General features: G+C 38.7%; 1 protein-coding gene across 1 annotated transcript in view; it reads left to right on the plus strand.

Moving 5' to 3' along the window:
* The window catches only part of thsd7ba (thrombospondin, type I, domain containing 7Ba), a 142,535-nt gene extending 123,864 nt beyond the window's left edge, over window positions 1-18,671 (plus strand). Inside the window, exons 18-27 of the mRNA XM_075479933.1 lie at window positions 1,355-1,470; window positions 2,674-2,791; window positions 4,346-4,491; window positions 8,620-8,788; window positions 12,622-12,795; window positions 14,964-15,059; window positions 16,580-16,662; window positions 17,235-17,430; window positions 17,777-17,864; window positions 18,160-18,671. Of these exons, the coding sequence (XP_075336048.1) occupies window positions 1,355-1,470; window positions 2,674-2,791; window positions 4,346-4,491; window positions 8,620-8,788; window positions 12,622-12,795; window positions 14,964-15,059; window positions 16,580-16,662; window positions 17,235-17,430; window positions 17,777-17,864; window positions 18,160-18,241 (1,268 nt within the window). The 3' untranslated portion in view covers window positions 18,242-18,671. The remainder of the gene's footprint in view (window positions 1-1,354; window positions 1,471-2,673; window positions 2,792-4,345; window positions 4,492-8,619; window positions 8,789-12,621; window positions 12,796-14,963; window positions 15,060-16,579; window positions 16,663-17,234; window positions 17,431-17,776; window positions 17,865-18,159) is intronic.
* Window positions 18,672-20,647: the final 1,976 nt, after the last annotated feature.

The following is a 20,647-nucleotide window of genomic DNA, read 5'->3' on the forward strand; positions in this document are numbered from 1 at the left end:
ATTATACAACTATTTGTAATAGAAGCTTAACTACAATTTGGGTGTTGCAGGTACTTCAAGAGCAGTGTCTTCTGTGGGAGTAAAAACCTCTCTTTGGAATTTACTTTGCTTTGTAGTTTTATGCATCTATCATTAAAGAAAAGAAAATTACATGCACAGAACACACAGAACTATGTTGATCCTGACACAGAGAAAGTTGGGGTGTCCTCTATTTCAGTGGGTCAGGCTTCGAGTTAGAGCAGCCGCCCATGTTTTTGGCAACATTATAAAAGATATGGCAGATGATGCCCTGTGGATTGGTTTTAGGATTTGGAGCCCATATTGCTCCTGTTGCAATGCAATATCATCAAAAAAAAAAACTCCGTCACTAACTATGACCTTAAACAAAATGTCATCATTGTTTAAAAGATAATGTCACATTCCTTAGTGATCTCCTAATAGCACCTCATAATGCCCTCACTCTGACAAGGGCCATTAAATGGAGCATCGCGTTAGTTCTGGCAGACCACGTAGTCAACGCGCCCTTGCCTATTGGCTGACGCCGACCCAACCCCTATGGCTCCACAACCAGCTGCGCTCAATGGGTAATAATCAGCTCCTTCTCGCAATTGGATGCTGGCATTTGGGGCACTTCATTTAAACTTGGTTTGCTGTCACTGCTTTTTTTGCTTTCTGCTTGCACCCACCACCTCCCCTGCTCCACCGATTTTTCATTGCCAACAATGTCATACTGTTCTTCATTGTTGCTTGCTCTGTTCTAGGGGGTTTGTTGCCTTTACAGCAAATGGAAGGCACTTCACCTGAGGATGTTGCTGTTCCCTGTCTGGCTTCCATGGAGCTCATGGAAAAGTCGGGAACTTCCTCTGAACAGAGCCATACCGCCAAACACAAATTGTATGCATTCAGAATAAGCTTCTGAAATTCATCTCTGTTTCTCGTCTTGTTTTGACGAGAGTGGTTCTGACAGAACTATGTTATCTACGTTTGCTGGGACTAAAATGCCTGTCACATTCTGCTCTGACATGCAAATAAAAGCCCACTGTTTATGTTCTGTAGCAGTTTGGGAAAAGCATGACAGACAGCAGCTTTTAGCCAACATATAATTAGCACTCATCCACACGACTTTAAACACAACACTTCACTCAGGTTCCAGCAACAACACCCAACATGTGTAAAGTGGATTGAGCCAACAGAGCCGTTGTACAGGTATACAGCCTGAAAAAAAGTTTGTTTGGGTTGTTTTGAGTGTTCTTATTCTGACATTGTACATACTTTGTTCTTTACTTTCTTTTTACTTTAAAAAAAATCCTGATCTGAGATTGAGTCTAATGCAGATGTGTTGCTGTGTGTGCAGACTGGAGTACATGCCAGCTGAATGAAAACGCCATCTGTGGTCAGGGTTCACGGTTGCGTCTCCTGGACTGCGTCCGAAGTGATGGCAAGATTGTCGAGTTGCAGAAGTGCGAGCAGGTAATGACTGAAATGAGCTTTAAATCTGATGGTTAAAGAACTAATAATCTTCCTTGTTTTTTGTCCACTAACTTGTTTTCATCACTATATGTAGAAAAGCATTCAAACACCAAAAAGACCAACTTGTTTGAGTGAAGCTATGCTTGAATTTTTCAGACATACATTCTTCCTTCTCGGAAGTAATCCGATTTTCCAGAAGTAATCCCCAGTGAAACGACTCAGGGGAATGAGCGTTACTAAAATTCAGCAGAGTAGGAATACTGACAAATCCTTCAGTTATTTTTTTTCTTTTACCTGCTGGTGTGCCTACAGTTTTCCCTTTACAGGCATGAATTTTTTATCAAAACATTGGAAAATTTGTCTTCGCTCACGATGTAACTCTCTTAGCCAAAAGACTTGCTGTTTTGTTGCCATGATCTTACAAATGACAGGATTACACCCTACTACTGCCCCATAGACTCCAATACAAAATGAGAGAAGTATTTTCAGGGAAAACTCGCTTGGCTGTCTAAATTTACCCCAGAAACAGAGATGTGACATCTGTGTGCGTGGGAACGTCTCACCATGGCAACCGCAACTGCAGCTTGGAACTCACAGCTGAGAGAAATTTGATAATCGGCAGCTTCTCGTTCAGCAATCCCACTGCAAATTATCTTGGGATTGCACACTCTAGCTCACATTTGTTGCTGTCAATGTACAGTGCAAAGGTTTTTATTCTGGGCAGCTTTTGAAAGAAAGAATAATACAGCCAGGTGCAGCCAAATCATGTGAATCAAATCACAGGGATCCACCCGCATGTTACAACTGAAAAATGTACAGTTTTGCTTTTTTCAAATTAAGTGATCTTCAAGGATAATGCTACACTGCAGCTTCTCCTTTTCTCACTTTTTCATGTACTATTGGGAGCTCACATTTGGTCTGTTTTACATATGTATGTTTATAATCTCCAACTTGTATTTTAAGAAGGATTTTGCCACGAGATCAAGCACAGCTTAATGCCATTGTTGGTGGTCTTTACTGTGCCTCAAGTAACTTAAGATTCATTGACAGCAAAGATTTAAAACATTTGATTGCTACATCCCAACTATCCTGAAATGAACTGCTACCAATTTAGAATATTGAAAATGTGGTTGTTTCTTTTTTTTCTTGTTACTGGCAATAATTAGCCTGCCCTCCTCTCAGCTCTGCTCTCCTTTCCTACAGTTTGGTCTGATCAACAAGTGGCTGCTGTTGGAGAGCTGTGTGGTCTTCTGTCCTGTCAGCTGTATACTCTCTGATTGGTCGCCGTGGGCAGAATGCTCACACACCTGTGGGAGCCAGGGTAAACATGAGCAAAGCAGCTTAGCTTAAACCGATAGGAACAATACTCTGTTGACCAGACACACACTGAACTGCATATTCAGCGCCTCATTATTCCATCTACTCAAACATTCAGCAAGATGTTGAACTCTGAATGAATACATTTAAATGCATTAAAATATTTACTGGCCTGTGTAATTCACAGCCTTATTACACAGTGAAACTCGGCGCTGAGGGTTTTTTCTCAGTAATTTATGAATTAATGTCCCTATGTTGTTATTTTAATGTATGCATCAGCTTTTTAATTAACATGGGAAACTTGCTTCATGATGTTTATATTTTAAGAATAGGGGTTAATTTAAACTAATTTCCATGCAGCCTATACATGCACCATAAATAATTAAGCTTGCCTAAATATGCATGATGGGAAAAATGCAGTCAGTAATCACCAACCTGTGGCTTCTTCTGCATCATATTGAGAAAGCCGTGTCAGAAGCATCCAATATACCAAAGTTTATGATTTAACCCGGATGCATACATTCTTTTTTGACTTCACAAAGCCAATCTCCCAAAGAAGAAAGCTTGTTGTCCTGCTAATTAGAGAAACTCTACTCTGTCTCCTTAAGTTCATTAATTTTAATTTGTCGTTGGCTGTCCGTCAACCCACAGATAACCCCTCATTCCAATAAAGCTCACTCTTGCTAAGGCTTTTAACTGGAGATTTAAATTCCAGGCACTTTCCCTGTGTCTCTCTGAGCTCTGTCATGGTTGCTGCGACTCTCTCTGGCACTTTCTCAATGCATTCTCACACATAGTGAAACACATCTGTCAGCCTTGATGAGGGATTTGTGTCATATCTGTGTCAGACGACACAAGGATCTTGTTTTGTCAGGATGCCATGGGACCGTTAATGTTTTTGGTTTGATTTTTGAGATGGCAAAGCTCCTGTGTCTGCCTGGGGCTTTCAGAGCTCTGCATCTTCCCCCAGCGAAACACACACACACACAAACCCAACTTTTGCCAGTTGGATGGCCAATGGAGGTTATATCTTCACTGAGCCTTGCAGAACTTACCACATACAGTACAGCTCTGTGGCCATTTACCAAACTTGTCCTTTAACACATTATTAATGGCTGACTTGAGCAAGTAGGAAACAGCATAAAGTGGTGCAGTGACACAGATGTATTGTGCTGTTGTCCTAATTCTTCTTTGTCAAAAGAAAAACATTTCACTGGTTTAAGTGTGAGGGCAGATTTTTTTTTTCACTTTTAAATAAATGATGATCATTCATATCAGCCATTCATTTTAATAACTGCTATTTTATGGAGCCTCATGTTTGTGTTTGATGCTTTTTTTTTTCTCAAAATGCTTTATGTGCTGTTTAGTCCTGAGAGTATGACTCCCAGGTTTTTTTTACGCTCAAACAATTTTTAATGTTAACAATAGCGTTGCACAATGTATCTGTAATTGAATTTCACATTTATGAGTGCAAAAAACAGTTTTTAACTCCTTAGTTGCAACTTGCAAATACTAGGAATCTATTTAACTGTTTTCCAAAATGATGTCGTTGGTTCAGGTCAGTCTGTGCGCACGCGGAGAATCCTGCAAGAGGCTCACGAGGAGGGTCGTCCCTGTCCCATTCAACTCACCCAGACCAAACCATGTCCCATAAGGCCTTGCTACATGTGGTTGCTCAGTGACTGGTCCCCATGCACTGTAGAGGTATGCCCTGTACTGAGACTGGAAATATATGTTTTTATTATTATCTCTATGTGATGTCATCATGTAGTCTGGGCAAAAAAGCTTCTGTTCCTGGAAACATCTAAGGATGTTAAAGACAGGACGACCTTTCAACAGCAGGGTGTTTTTGATAGGTTGTCCACTCTTGGCTTGTGATCCAACTCTCACTTTTAGTTAGTGTAGCCACCTAGCTGGACTGTTGAATTGAGAGCCGAGGACTTGAGCCATATCACCAAATGTTTTAAATGTTACACACATTTATAAAAATGATGACACAATATTGCTGTGACTGTCTGATTAGGCCAGAGTGGACAACCAATCAAATGAACCTGTTGTTTATGATGTTTAAGTGGCAAATTCTAATAATGTAGAATCAACATATGTCTCTGCAGCAGGACAGACATTCAAAATTTACAATGGTCAGTAGGATGGCATGTCATAAGTATTCCACTGACACACAACACCAGCAGGTGTTGCTTGATATTCACTATCACACTGTGACAGAAGTATAATGCCAGAAATGTCATTTCAAAACTAGTACTGTAATAGAACTGGAGCTTGCATTTGAATTTGTATCTTTACTGACCATACAAGACAGATGCACTTGAACTCAAAGAAACCCCACATTCTTTGTTTTTCTGTTGTTGGATTGCATGCTTTTCAAACATCTGAATGTAAAATATTTTGATAAATTACTGACCATAGTAAGTTTTCCCCATTCAATAACCGTGACATATCTAAAAAAAACAATATAAAGTCAGCAAAATTATTTTCTCAGAAATAAGCCATTGTGTTATTTACATGCTGACAACAGCAGCCAACCAGTGTTTAGCACTACAGACCAATGGACAGAGACTGTTTCGGCAAACTATCCAAGAGCACCAGCATAGCTGCAGAATTGGCATATGCGACCAGACCAGGAGAAGCAAAACATTGGCAATTTTCAACCTTGCTGCAACTGCCTTTTGCAAGAATCACAGCCTGAAAACACTTTTGTTGTCTGTCAGTTCTTGTTTGTCTATGTTTTCCTGCAAAATGTCTGGTAGATAAATGGGTCATTTTGCATGCTCTGCTCTTTTGAGGCTTGTACTGTTAGGGATTCAAACATTCAAATTATGTCTCTTGAGGTAGTCCTTTATTTATTTTGAGTCGTAGTCAGGATCTTTATTCTATTGTAGAAGTCGTCTTCTTTTTACTGATAGTGGAACGTTTAACCACAAGAAAGGTTGTTCTCATATTGAATATTTCAAAACAATTTTCACCAAACTTTGTTCATGGACAATGCATTAAGCTTTTTGTTCATTTGTATATATCAGACTATTTCCTTAAAGAAATTATTTTCACATTTTTTGCAAAAGAAAAATGCTCCACCACTTAAGAGTCTGCAAAATCTTTTTGAAGGTTTTCAGTCATAGAGGGCTGTTATTTGCCTTACCCGCAGTCCCTTAAGTAGTTATTTTGGAAAGTTTTCTTTGTTTTGCAAACCTCAAGTTAATTCAGCTCAACTTTATTTAAAAAGCCCTTTTAAAATAGCCGTGGCTGAAACAAAGTGCTGCACATGAATAACAGCACGAAGTATTAACTTCCATGGTACTTGCCATTTCTTGATTGTATTATGAACTGAGGATACAGCTACTTGAAATGCTTAGCTCTCTCATTTTAGCATTTGCCTGCTTAGTGGGCATCAATTAATTCAATTTTCAGCTTAAAGGAGCTGCTGATCGTTAATTCAAGGTCTGTGGGCTCAATGTTTTTAAAACCCGAAATCAGAAAATATTGTCATGGTTAGAAAAAGATGAATAGATAAAACAAACTTTTATTTACATTTAGTTTCTGTTCATTGCAACTGCAGACTGTGTGAACCCAAGATATTCAGTGTTTTGTCTTATCAACTTAATTTAATTATATATTTTTGTTTTCATTTTAGGCCTGAAGCACATTCCAAAAAAACACGGAACATAAAACATTTGCCACTTGGTAATGTTGCCACTGCTTTTATGATACTTAAGATATGTATTACTCTGAAAGATACCAAACAATGAGAGTTCCAGTTGTTATTGATTTACCATTCTTCTAACAAACTTGTTTTTAAGGTGTTGACAGTACAGGGTCATTTTCACTCCACACATTTTCCTTTGAGCAAAAGTCAGGACAGTTCAGTACTTTTACCCTCTTCTTCCTCAGCCATGCCTTTGTAATGTGTCCAGAATGTGTTTTTATATCGTCTTGTTGAATAAATGCATGAACATCCCTGAAAAATAATTTATCTTGAAGGCAGCATGTGTTGCTCTGAAATCTCAATATTCCCTTCAGCATTATTCCTTGGCCAAGCTCATTTAATCAGAAGTGTGAATGAGCTTTGCAAAGGGCACGAATGGGCACTAAAATAACCCCATACTATACAGACCTCATGTTTTTGGACTTGTTGCTTATATTAGTGAGGATGATAAGTTATTGTCTTTCAAGTACATAGCGTTGATTTCTTCCAAAATGGCCTGGAATACTCATTCGTATGACCATATCATACTTTCTAAACTGTGTGATAGTTTATGCCAGATGCCTCTGAGCCCAGAGAAGTCAAAGTCAAAGTCACCTTTGAACAAGCTTAGCATTTCGTTTATTTTTCTTTTACATACAGCAAAGTTTGAAGCGGCATTTGTGAATTTAACTCTGTAGCATCTTTTAGTGCTCAGCAAAAGGTTCCCAAAGCAATCTCTTGCACATGTGGTTATATCAGCTGTTGATGAATGACAATCCTTGATTCAGCACCATCTGAGAGATAGAAGATTACAGGTCCGCCTTAGGCAATCAGCCTTGGTCTTTACACATTGAAATTCCTTGAAATGTTTTATGATATTTTGAGAAATATGCTAATCCCTTTCAAACCGTCTTTGACAACATCGTCCTCAAACACTTTAATAATTTTCTCATACATGTATTGACATACTGGAGATTATCTGCCGATCTTTGCTCTTCAAAGAATCAGCTTTTCATAGATGCTGCTTTAGTACCATTTCATTATAGACTTTTACAATCACCTGTTAACAAAACAGTTTATGATCACACTCTTTTATTAATCCATTACAAGCCCTCAACTTTTTCGGTTCCAATGTTTTTTTTAATGTGTTTTGTAAGCCTAAAATGCTAAATTTGATGTATATCAACAGATGAAATGAAGGTAAAACAAAAGATATCTTCATCTTTGGAATAAAAGTCAAATTGAATATAAGAATACTTTTTGTTTGTTTGTTTGTTTTTTTATCTATCGCCCCACCTTTTTCTGATTCAGGGTTTTATATGTTTTAATTGATCTTACTTATAAATTGAGAAAAAGGTGGTCCTTATTTTCCTTTATGTTATTTAGAGAACACTTTATTGTTCACCCACTTAACTGCTCCCAGTGACAGAAATTTCAACAAGCATTACTCAGACTTTAGCATGTAAATCTACTCATCAAAGGGGTTTGCATTTTCACAGTAGCTGAGCATATCGTGATTTAGTTGTAATTTCAGTAAAATTTCCAGTTGCAGGAGAGAATGAAATCACACTGAGCTGTTACTTTTCATTATAGTTCCATGGTGAGGTTTCAATTTTCTATGGTGCTGTGGAGAATTGTTTTTCTTAGATGATCCCTGATTTATGTGTGCATGTGTACAGAAACAAACATGTGTGCCAATGCTTTCGCCCCTTTGTAACAACAAAACGTGGCAGCAACAAACTAGGAAACAAGAGACTGCAACAGTACAAAAGATGAACTCATGCAGCTGTGCATAGATTGAAACAATGCAGATGTAAACATGATGCAGGTGTAAAAATTTACTTGCTAAAAGTTTTATGGGGATAGAAATGATTCAGCATGGGTATATACACACAAAACCTCCGACATGTGCTGATGTGCAGACAAAAAAAGAAGCTACTTGTGATTTTTTTTTTAAATTTTAACAATAATTATTTTCCCACTGAGAACTTTTCAGATTTCATTAATCTTACCTAAAGAAATATACTGACCCTACAAATACATTGGTCCTTAAGGTAATGAAATTGCTCTTCGGAAACATTTGCAGGTACTGACAAATGATATATGTTGTCTCTGTCTTTGCATTGGTGCAGGGTGCAGAGTGTGGTGAGGGGGTCCGGAGAAGGAACCTGTCATGTGTCATCCACTGGGGTAACTGGGATGGGTCTGCTCCCCAGCCAGCGGACCATGAGCTCTGTGGAGATATTCTGAGGCAGCGCGTCCAACAGGAGATGGAGCAGCCGTGCTTTGTTCCCTGCCCAGGCAAAGCTGCACTCAAATTTATTGAATTCCTATATTGGCTTTCTAAACATACTCACATCCCATATATAAGAACAACCATGTGGCTTTTTAGTTGATTTTAATAGTGGAAAACTACATGACTGCAAGAATAATTTGTAGCTGTCATCATTCTTTCAATAATTATTGAGTCTGCCTGACGAAACGATCAATGAACAAACAATGATCTCATCTTTTAACGCAAACTCATTTGCAGTAGTTTGTCAATACATTGTTCCCTCCTCCAAACGCTTGACATTTTCAGCTACTAAATATAGTAATTGCAAAATCAATAAAAGTCATAGATTAACTAATGGCCTATTTAACTTTCAATGATTTTGTTTAGCCTGTCTTATAACAGCCAGGACATGCTATGCCATTCAGCTTTTTGACTTGCCATAGCATCATTGCTAAAATAGTCAGTAGTGAGTGACTAAAAGTGGAATTTATGATCAATAACTTGAACAAGACTTTTTTTTCCCTTTTCTACACTCGACTATCTAAAAACTGACAGATAACAAACACATGATAAATAATTCTGTGCTAATTGAAACGATTAACAGATCACACTGCCAAGAGCATCTAGTCTCTAGCAATCACTCCACTCATCACAGGAACTCATTAACGCCTGTGGGAATTCTGCAGGAGAGCTTAGCTTATGTGTAAGTGTAAAGTCAGTGATGTTCCATCAGCAAAAATCTTCATCAGATTTAAAGTAAAACAATGAAGAGCACCTTTGAGATCACCATTGGCCTGACAAATAGAATCCAAGACAATATTTAATACTTAATCCATTATCTTAAAACTAAGCACATTTGCTTGTCACACCACTGTTCAAGTATTAGAAGTAGGTGTTTCAAAGCTTATTCATCAAGCTAATAACAAAAGCTGAACCTTAGTTTAGATGGATTTTTCCTACAGTATAATATTTCTGTCTTAAAATCTACAGCAGGAAATGTGTTATAGCCAATTAATTTAACTAAACCTATGGAGACAGAAGAGCAGTACACAAGTAGAAAATACACAGAGGTAAAACATTTTCACAGCATCGGTTTGCTTGCTTTTCCATTCTAAGTCTTTCTTTGTGTCCTTTAGCTAATTGTTTCTGCCATGAAATACTGGTACAATGTCTAGATAGTCATCAGTCAATAACTCTGCAATTACGGCTCATGACTTTGTTCAATTTTGTCTTAGTTTTAGTTTCCAAATGTAGAACATTTTGGATGTTCCAGGTTTTATTTCATCACTGACATTAACCAAATTTCCTTCTGAAAATAACATATTTTAAAATCACCCATCCTCTTGAAATATGGAGATTATACATGAAGCTTAAGAAAACATGAAATTGTTTCCCTTTTAAGTTTAGAAAAGAATAGAAAATAATCTCTTTATTATCATTGTAACGTGTAATCCTAATTCAGGGTAAAAAGATGTAATAAATAAAAAAATAGAAAATTAAGAAATAGAGTGGGATAGATTAAATGTATAAAACTGCCTGTAGGCAAGTTTTTTGTAATGGATCACATTAAAAAAAAGGCACCAGTGCTGGCAGAGGGATGTCTGAAGCTGCAACATGGCAAATGAATAAAGAAATTAGGATCAGAAATGCAACGTATTCACCTTCTGTGTACCTCAGCAGTGGAGATGAGTGGATAGGAAAAACAGGGTTAGAGAGTACAATACATATAATATAATTCCAAAATTCAGGCTAGATGGAGCTCATCTATGCAGGCTCCTGTATACTGACAATGAGTTGATATGAAAAGAGAAAAAACAGTGTAGCATCTCTCACACTTCACATTGAAATTAAAAAGTCACAGTGTGCTTTCAGTTGAAGAAATTAAGGACTTGCAACAAAAGCTGTTATTGTGTTTTTCAATTAAATCTTTTCAAATTTGTTATTATAAGCATCACCATAACCACAGAAGGACAGAAAATCATAGTTAACTGATATCCCATGATGCCCGCTGATGTTTAATCTCTTCTTTAAGCCGCAATGTGAATGCTGAATTGTCCTTAAGTGAAGGAGTTGTTGGCCAGCTGGCAGCTTCTCTGCTTTACTTGCTACTGTCAGCTTTTCCAGACTGAAATTGTGTTTTGAAGCTTTGCACTGTCTTTAGGCTCATGGAAGCTGCACAGCCGTCATGAAGTGTGCTACGTTTGAGTGTTTGTCACTTTTAAAAGACAATCATTATCATCTGATTTTTTTTCAAAGAGTCATGAAGCCTTTGGTTAGAAGAGTCTGTGGTCGTCTCAACTGATATCTCTCCTCTAATCCTCTTCTTGATTCATCACTCAAGCCACCATTGCTGAGGCTCTTGGCTCGTGATCAAGAGAATTTGACAGTGAGAAGAGACGTGTGTGTATTCGTGCTGCGTGCTCATGTTACTGTTGATGTGAGGCTGGCACATGCAGTGTAGAGGCCATACATGTGACCAGGGCCGCTGACAGGTTTGGCTGGGCCCGGGACAAAATTCTCTGAATTGTATCCCCGTAGCAACCCACCCACACCCACCTCTACTTTCCCAGTCTCTCATTTATTGCGGATAAACCAAAAGGATTATTTACCACTTTGCCTGGATATGGATATGGACTGAGTGGAGTTATAGCTTTCAAAATCCTACCACAATAAAACTCACGCTATTTTATTCATTTAGAGCTCATAAACTGCACATTTCATCAACCATTTTTCACTTGACCAAGGGAATCATGTTAAGGGTACTTTTATTTATCGCCAGACCCGCGTGTATGTCCGCTGAACTTTCGCTGAAGGCGGAGCCCATTCATCTGGCGAGTGTCAAGTTAAATCAGTCTAAACGAAAGTTACAGGCTACCACAAAACGTCACGTTTATAACCCATTCGTTACATTCAACTCTATCTAAATGGCAATTTCACACGTTGCCATGTCTATACTGGCTTATTTTAAACAAAATAAGGTTAAACCAGAGCCGCGTTACACTGGCTGTCATTCAGCTGACCGGGGATGATTCTCAAATCAATTCAGCCTGATTGGCGTGCGTGCCTGAAACATTTGGACATATTTGCGGACTAATGCGCATATTCTTCCCCCCCCCCCATTCCTGGGACCAAAATACCTGTTTGTCCCCCCCTATCGGCGGCCCTGCATGTGACACATAAAATGCTTTATGCTGTTTGATGCAGCTTTTGCCACAGTAGATGAAGCTACATGAAAGAAAGAGCTGATATGGTATCCATACACAGATGAAAGATAATGAGATGAATCAATCCAAAGATAGTCACTAATGGATGTGCAGGGCAGAGAATCACAGGGATGTTAGGAGCTGTGGATGTGAAATTCTCCCTTCAGGATAACCCCATCAAGCATTACAAAGGGTATTTGTGTTTGACATTCAAAAAAGCAAGTGTTTGTGTGTAATTTGTCAACACACACGCACAAAATAACTTAAAAAAAATCAACTCACCTTTGTCAGCTAAAATATTTCCCAAACCATATTGTTCCTCTCCTGAGAGATCTGCTTCATTATCTGATGTTGCCTTTACAGCTGGGCTTGGAGTTTGTTTGTGTTGTTCAATGTAAGTTAACCCCTGATAGTCCAGGGGGGCTGTCTGAGTAATTAATTCGTCATTTGGTGCATAATCCGCTGACGATGTGTGCTGAAGTTGTTTTTCAACCTCTACCAAATGTTTCAGGAGACAACGGGTGATGATAAAACAAAACCTGGTAAATTGATGACCCGATCAATCTAAAACCAGCTTCAAATTAATCAGATGAGAGAGCGTGATAATGTTACTGCCCAAGCTGTGCCAATGTCTTTCTGTTTGCTTCTGCCCTCAGGAGATTGCCATTTGACTGAGTGGTCATCATGGAGCTCTTGCCAGTTGACCTGCCTGGAGGGACGGAGCTTTGAGTCCACTGGTCGTCAGGCACGTTCCAGAGCTGTGATCATTCAGGCCTTGGAGAATCAGGACAACTGCCCCCATCAAGTATTTGAAACCCAGCCATGTAAAGGTATTGAGAAAGATAATTCTATACACAGATTTAACCCTATTTTATCCAAAAAAAAACTGATGGAACATATTATTCTGTCTGTTCCCATATATCAAGAGTGCTTCAGGGTTAAATCAGGTATTGTCAGTATTTGTATATGTGTGAAAATAGTGAGATCTACAGACAATTATGTATCTTGATGTTACCTTGCTTATTGTTTGTTTATCTATTTATTTATTTATTTTGTTACAGCAGGCTGGTGTTTTCATAAAAAAATGTTCTAATAAATCAATGTGTCTCACTATAGCAACTTTTAAGAGCTGAAATTTTCACAGCTCAAACAAGAGCCAGCCTTGGATTAACACATAACATATGATCTTGCCATGACTGAAAATAAATGCTAATGTTGCTCCATGTCCTCTGGACATGATAAGTTTACCATATTAGCCTTTGCAAAGTGATCTCCAATGTACACGCATTACAAGCTTTATGCTGCGTGTAGACCAAGAGCGACCTACGCTACCTGGTAGCGGAGGTAGCTGAAGAAGCTTCGCTTGAGAATTTGCTTTGGTAGCTTTGGTAGCTCTGGTATCTCGTGACGTCACATTTAGAATGTTCAATTTTTAAAGGCCCCGCGGCTGTGCAGCACCCTCGCGGAAAAGAACATGAGGAAAGAGAGGGCAGGGACACGAATAAACGTGTTTTTATTTACAATTTGTTATACAAGATATACATCACGTTGCAAATTATGTAAAACTACATTAGGTACACCTGAGAAGAGCAGGAATAGCAGAGGCAGCTGTGAAAAATAAACTAAATTTGAAGTAAAATCCGAAATAAATCCGAAATAAAACTTAATTGCAGTGAGAAAGGTATGCGTGGGGTTACTACACTATTGTATTGAAGCACTCGACACGGCAATTGCAACAGTCTCAGGATTAAACGACTATTGTTTGGATAGGAACTAAAGTTTACACTGTCTGTTTCCGCGAACCCCACGGATTGTCGGACCCCTACAATCTGTGGATTGTCATTGGTTTTCGCCGAACCGCGTCATAGCTCATTACCATAAAGTTAGCTGGAGTTTAATCGCTGGAATCCGCTCTGGTAGCTCAGTTTTCTTCGCCACTGGCGAATCCGCTCTGGTAGCCCAGTTAGCTCACCCTCCATAGAGAAATAATGATTTCCGGCGCTCAGGTAGCGTAGGTCGCTCTTGGTGTACACGCAGCATAAGGGGGGGGGCATGTCTGCGTTAACTGCGACACACACGCAGACGACCTTGTTTCCGAATATAAACCGCCCTTTAAAGGGATAGTTCGCCTCTTTTGACATGAAGCTGTATGACATCCCATACTAGCAATATCGTGCATGAACATTAACTTGCCCCCTGCTGCGTCCTGTGAGCCGAGTTCCAGACTCGTTTTGGCGTTGACGAAGATGCCGGGGTCACAAAAATAAAGCGTTTTGCTTCTCAAAACAATATGCGTTCAAAAGAGTAATACTTTTGCATCACAAAATCGTTGTCCAGGAAAAAGTCAGACCTCACAATCGCTTGGCACTATTTTCTCTCCCTTCGTATCACTGTCTGCTGCCGCCTGCCGACAGCCGCGCCTGTTTCACGGTGTTTACTGCTCGGAAGCAGGGGACTGCTCGGTCTACACATATCTGAAATGTAGAAAACAAAATAAAAAATATTTTATTTAATATTTAAAACTATTTAAAACCTGCTTAGAAAAAAAAGGTAATTCAAATGCACAGTAGTGGACATTTATTTTATTATGTCACACCGTTGCAATTTTAATCTAAATTCTGTATCTCTTGTGGTGTTTTCTTTGTTTTTTGTAAATCTGCTCAGTGTGGCTTGATTTTCTTCTTAAGCTTTATGTGTCTTTGGTCCTCTCTTCGAATCACTATTTTTACATATTCCATCCAGGAAAATAAAAAGTTTCATGATTTAAAAGAAAAAAAAAAAGGAGGCCTACTTCATTCACATCATACATACTTATTTTCTCCCAAGTTGCTTCATAGCATTGATTTCAATGTAAAAGCTTTTTCTTTTCCTGTCATTACAATCACAGTTTATCTCACACAACTAAAAGAAGTGGAGGTTAACATCCACAGGGGCCTGCAGACAGGTCTGAAAGCTCAACTCAAACTGCTAATGAGCACTGTCTCTGCCAACTCCACAGGAGGAAAATGCCACAGTTACCAGTGGAAAACAGGAGGATGGAACAACAATGAGAGAGCAGTGTGGTGTCAGCGCTCAGATGGTGTCAATGTCACAGGTGAACAGTTGCAGCATCCTCAAGCCACCCTATAGAAAGGTCACAAAGAAACCCACAATTCCCGTGAAGTGAATCAGTTCGACATTTTTCAATTCCGTCTGGATCACATGGATATTTATCTCTACAAGTTGTCAGTCTGTTACATTTAGCAGGACGGGGTTGAAGCAGGTGGTTCAGTATTATATTTCAAGCAGATGTTGTCATTGGATCAGGAAAATAATAGGAGGCACGACATTTGGAAAGATCTGACAGTGGTAGATACAAAAGTATCATCCTTACAGTTTGCAATACCATTATATTGTCAAGATGTCGTGCTTCAACAGATTTGATCTTTATCAGATATGATTTTGTGCCTTCGGGAGAAGATGAGATGATATCAAGTCAAAATTATCCTGTGAACCTGCAGTTTTAACCCATGCACTGTGCTTTCTGTCATTCACAAACCTTGGCTACGATCACATTCCGGGGCTGAAGTGTATGAAATCTTTACTACTGATGTTCCTTTTTTCAGGCTGGGTTGACACAGAGCTCTGGTCATGAATTATGATTTTCAAATACAGATTGTGTCACTACAGTTTGTGGCCTACATCAGATAACTATATGATATATAACTATGTGACATGATTGAGGAAGCTCATATCAGAGTCCTTGCTGCCTTTTTGTTTGTATGCATGTCTTTGGTGTTGCTGTAACTGCAAAAGCTAGCTTTCCTTGTCCTTTTCAACCTTTTCCTTTACAGCAGGACAAATAATTGCCATCCTTTAACTGTGATAGCTTCAACTTGAGAAGTATTTATGTGTCTCATTCCAATCTACTAAGTGTTCCCACAAATACAGTTTGTATATGCTGTTGATACAACTAATGAATGCAAAAAGGTATCTCGTACACATGTGTGCCATTTCAGTGGGCTATCCTGTTTACATGAATGTACTGAATCAAAACTGAACAATGTGGCAGGTAATGTAAACATAGGCTTAGACACACATGCAGATGCATTCATACAAAGTGGTTTTAGTACAATGCTCAAGTTGAATTTTACACCTTATTTGGCCCATTCTCAGAGCAGCCTCTATTGATTTCTCCTCTCCCTCTTAAGATAAGTAATCAATAAGCCAGACTCTGAGCTGGGACGCTTTTAGTCCATATAAATATAATCATGCATTTGTTTGTGGGAAACAAGTAAGGAGAAACAGAACAAAGGTAAAGGAGCTGTGGGAATGAAAGCTTTAGGCAGTCTTGATGTGTTGTAAACAGTGGGCGAATGTGATCTTATCGCTGTTGGGAAGTATTTTTGGCAAATATGAATCCAGAAGGAACAACCTCCCTCTTTAGAGAAGAGCCCAAGGCATTATCGTTTGATACTGTTTGACATGCAATTTTCCATGTTGGAATTAAAATGTTTGCCAATTGATTAGGGACCCTGATAGGCCGCTGAGCCCATTAATCAGGTGTGACAGAACATTAATTTAGTGATCAATGGCTAAAAGGAACAGAACTGAAAATGTGTTGTCTTTCTCCAGGGGGTTGTTTCTTACAAAAAAGGCCAACCACAATCAGACACTGCCATCCTCCGTGCACAAAACCGTTCTCACACTGCACACCGGTAAGATCATTGTGCTTTTGATCAGGGAGCTGTGATCTCTGTAATTCTGCTTTTGCTGTTTCCTGCTCGCATTCTAGGTGGGGAGTTATGTGGATTTTTACTGATGGCATTTTTATTTTCCCACGACAGGTCATTAAAAGCCTATCAGATTAATACCAATAAATGTGGGTTCTGAGTCAAATAAGGACTGCACCTGTGTGTGAGGGAAGGGGAGAGGCCTGCAAACGTGTAGCACTGAAATGACAAAGACTAGCCATACCTTAATATTTTACTGCCCCTTAGAGTACCCATGTGTAACTGCATTTCAGCTTTTTCAAACCGTGTATGTTTTTTTCACCTGACTTGGGACATGTTGTCATCAGTCCTAAAACAAGTAGAGTAGCATAATCTACCCCCCATAGGTACACAGCTAAATGTCAGAATCTACAAAAAAACAAACCTTGTTAAGAGTAGAAATGTCACCCAAATGCCTGTTAAACTTGTCAGTAGCATTTTGCTGGAATTGGAATCAGGATGTAACCATTGTAGTCTTTTTTTCTGTTGGGTTTAAGTGTTCTTACTTCTTCATACAGAGTGGAGTGTGCGGTTGTGAGAAAGGCTACACTGAAGTGATGACCTCGCATGGCTTCTTGGACTACTGCACAAGAACCCCAGGGATGGACATCAGTAAAAAAGCCGATGTGAAAACCAACTCTGGAAGATTAAAACCTGGACCACCTCAGGCCAGTGACCCCTTCAACGAGTGGACCTTACGACCTGTTGGCCCAGGTACTGAAATGGAAATCACATGTACAGCTCAGCCAGCATGCCTCAGATTGTTCTTGCCTTTGAAATTGCCTTTGTAGCTCTAAGATCAATGGACTGGGGGAAAAAAAATCATTCTAGGTCAATGTTTTTACTGGGCTCGTCATTATAGATTGAAGGAAGAAGAAGAAAAAAAAACCTTCATGAACCATAAAACTGCCTAGAATTTCTTGTCAGTCTTATGCTGTGTGCTTGAAGAAAGAATAAACCTACTTTGTTGTTCTGAAATGTGGGTGAAAAGCTTTGAAGATATTCAGACAAGAGATTTAGACAAAAAATTTGTTTTAAAAACTTTGTTCTAATTGCACAGATGGAAGAGTAAAGCTGTGGGTTTATGCTGTGACGGTCGTTGGATTCATCATAATACTCTTCATCATTGCATTATCATTCCTGGTCTGGTACGTACTGCATAATATGTATGTATATAATCTTAAGAGATTCTTGACAATGCATGATTTCAAAAACAGAAGGCGAGGTTGCAGACATTTCATATGAGACCAGAATGAACAAATTTCTTTCAGTGAATAGAACCCTGTCGAATATTAGTTCTATTAAACACAATATTTTGTCTGCTGTGTGCTGCTCTTATCAGATAATAGAATTCCAGAAAGACTGCAATCAAATCGGACTGCCTTGTGCTACCAAGCCACATGCATTCGTAGTTTTTTCTTTTTCTCTCTGCCTGTTTTTCAGTCAGCCATCCACAAACACGAAGACGTCTCCTCCACCACAGAAGCCCTTGACTTTGGCCTACGATGGGGACATGGATATGTAACCAGGGTGCTATACCTCACAAGGATGTGAATCCTGGCTGTGTTGAGATCGCTAGCAAGCCTTCATCCGGGACATACCACTGACATGTTTTAGTTGAGTGCTGGATATAACAAAAAATGTTGAGCAACTAGAAGACTGGTGATGAAGGGTGATGTAGGGTGATGTAGGGTGATGTAGCTGTTTGGTTGCAGCCAGCTCGAAGAAGTAGAACCAAAGCCAGTCAAGGTGAGAGCAAGAGAGCATGGACCTCTAGTCATTTTAAGTGCTTGCAACATGAACGTACAATTGAAGCACCATTTGCAAATCCCAAAACAAGAAGGCAAGAACTGTAAAGACTTAGTGTTGATTTTGAAGGTTTTTGTGTTTCGAGAATCAGGGGGACCACTTTTTTTTCCTTTTTTTTTCGGGGTTTGGGCGGGGGGGCGATTTAGCTTTTTTTTTAGGTCTTGTATTTTGAGGAAGACTGAGTATCTTGATTCTGCAGTCACTCGTGATATTCAAAGGCCCATAAATAGAACATTTGAATTTTTCTGATCAGTGCGGGATCTTTGTGAAAGGAAATGTCACAAGGCCTTCGGGTAAACTAAACAGCCTTTTTCTTTTTTATTTGAATTTCTAAATAAACAAGATGGTTTATGCACTACGTTAGTGCTGATTCTGTTTGTTTTTTTCTTTCAAATGACTTTTTCTAGTGTTTCAACTGTAATGCAAGTTTTTTGCTGTCCGATTGTGTTTTGTCGATGATGCCATATGTTGTGTATATGTGGAAACCAAAAGCGAGCCTGCCTTGAGTTTGATCATACAGTGATGCAGTTGTTTCTCCTCCCCAAGAAGATGCTCAGCCACCGACGATGAAATAAAGCAACGACCTAAAAAATGTTTTGCTAAAACAAAAGTGAGGCACCATTGTACTGCCAGCTGCAATGGGTTTCAGAAAACAACACACAAAGACCTTTAAGGCAAATCAAATTTTCAAATACCAGCATGATGAAAATCATACCTCATGTACACGTTTTCACTAGATGCAAAACAAAGCAGCATCGATCATCAAAACACACAACAGGGCAGGAATGAAGATTCATCCCCTGGGTCACACGAAGTGTCTTTGATGACGAAAGTATGCTTTTAATTATCTTTTTCAAGGACTTTTTTCAAAGATGTCAGACTTGGTTTTGGTTTTAAATTTTCACTTCACCATTACATGTTTCTTTTTTTTTTTTGCATTTTTGCACAATACAACAGGGCTTGGAACATGAAACATTGCAAATGCCAAATATATCTGAGCACATATTAATTATCTGGGCTATTCTTTCATTTTCAGTTCTCTATAAAGTTTTGTGTTTTTGAGCTCTGGATATTTTCTTCTTTTGCATATTTCCACTTTCTGTTCAAGGCATCACTGATTTTTATCACCATTAGGGCTGCCACGATGTAGAATTTTCAAAATATGATTATCATGGCCAAAATCATTGACAATAACAATATTGTTGCAAAACTCTGTAGAAAAGTTAAAAATATTATGTTGCTATCAGACTAGTTTGTCTTTGTTTTTTTTGACAATTAAATTACTCTGAGAATAGAATGGTACAAATTTTACAAAAACCCCTACAAGTGATCATGTTTTTATTTTTCAGCTTAGATCAAAAGGTGACATTATGTGTGTTTTCCACACAACATGGATATTTTGATCTTTTATTATCACGATTATTGTCAATATGGCTATATCATGACACCCCTAATCGCCATAGCCCAAAACCTCAAATTAAATGATAAACTCCTTTAACTGTAGTCTCATTTAGACATGTATCCTTCAGTGCATTATTCCTTCAGCCCAGTGAAGAGATGAGTTTTGAATAATTGGAGATTTTGGTGCTTACCAGAGTTTATGCTGTTGCTCATTCTGCCTCCACAAACTGAAGATTTGAAGGTGTTGTGTTATCCGACGTCCTTCTGAATGTATCTAATCAATAACTTTATTATCTTTATGGTTGTACAAATATGGTTGTAACATGTTTTAACAACTCTGTTCCAACAGCTGACTGTATGTAGGCATGCTTGATCTCTTTTTCAGCAGAAAGTGGCCTTGCAAAGACTCTTATTTCAAAAGTTGCCAAACATTTTAGCGTAGTTTCTTCTAGGCAGTGTTTCTAATATTTGGCAAAAAAAAAAGCACACATGGGGAATGTTTGGTAAAAAAAAAACCTAAAAAAACACCCAATTATGAAATATTTGCGATTTCTAGATAATATATCATCAGTTATCTAGTCCCATTTTTATTATAACACAAAGAAGGGCCAACCTTGGGTGCATAAAAGAACTCTGTTGGGAGATGTCCCTGAAACCTAAAAGAATGTTCACCCATTGTTTACAGTATCATGCTATTTGTGTTACTATTGTGTGTACATGA

This window comes from Odontesthes bonariensis, chromosome 12, assembly GCF_027942865.1.
Source record: "Odontesthes bonariensis isolate fOdoBon6 chromosome 12, fOdoBon6.hap1, whole genome shotgun sequence".
Lineage (NCBI taxonomy): Eukaryota > Metazoa > Chordata > Actinopteri > Atheriniformes > Atherinopsidae > Odontesthes > Odontesthes bonariensis.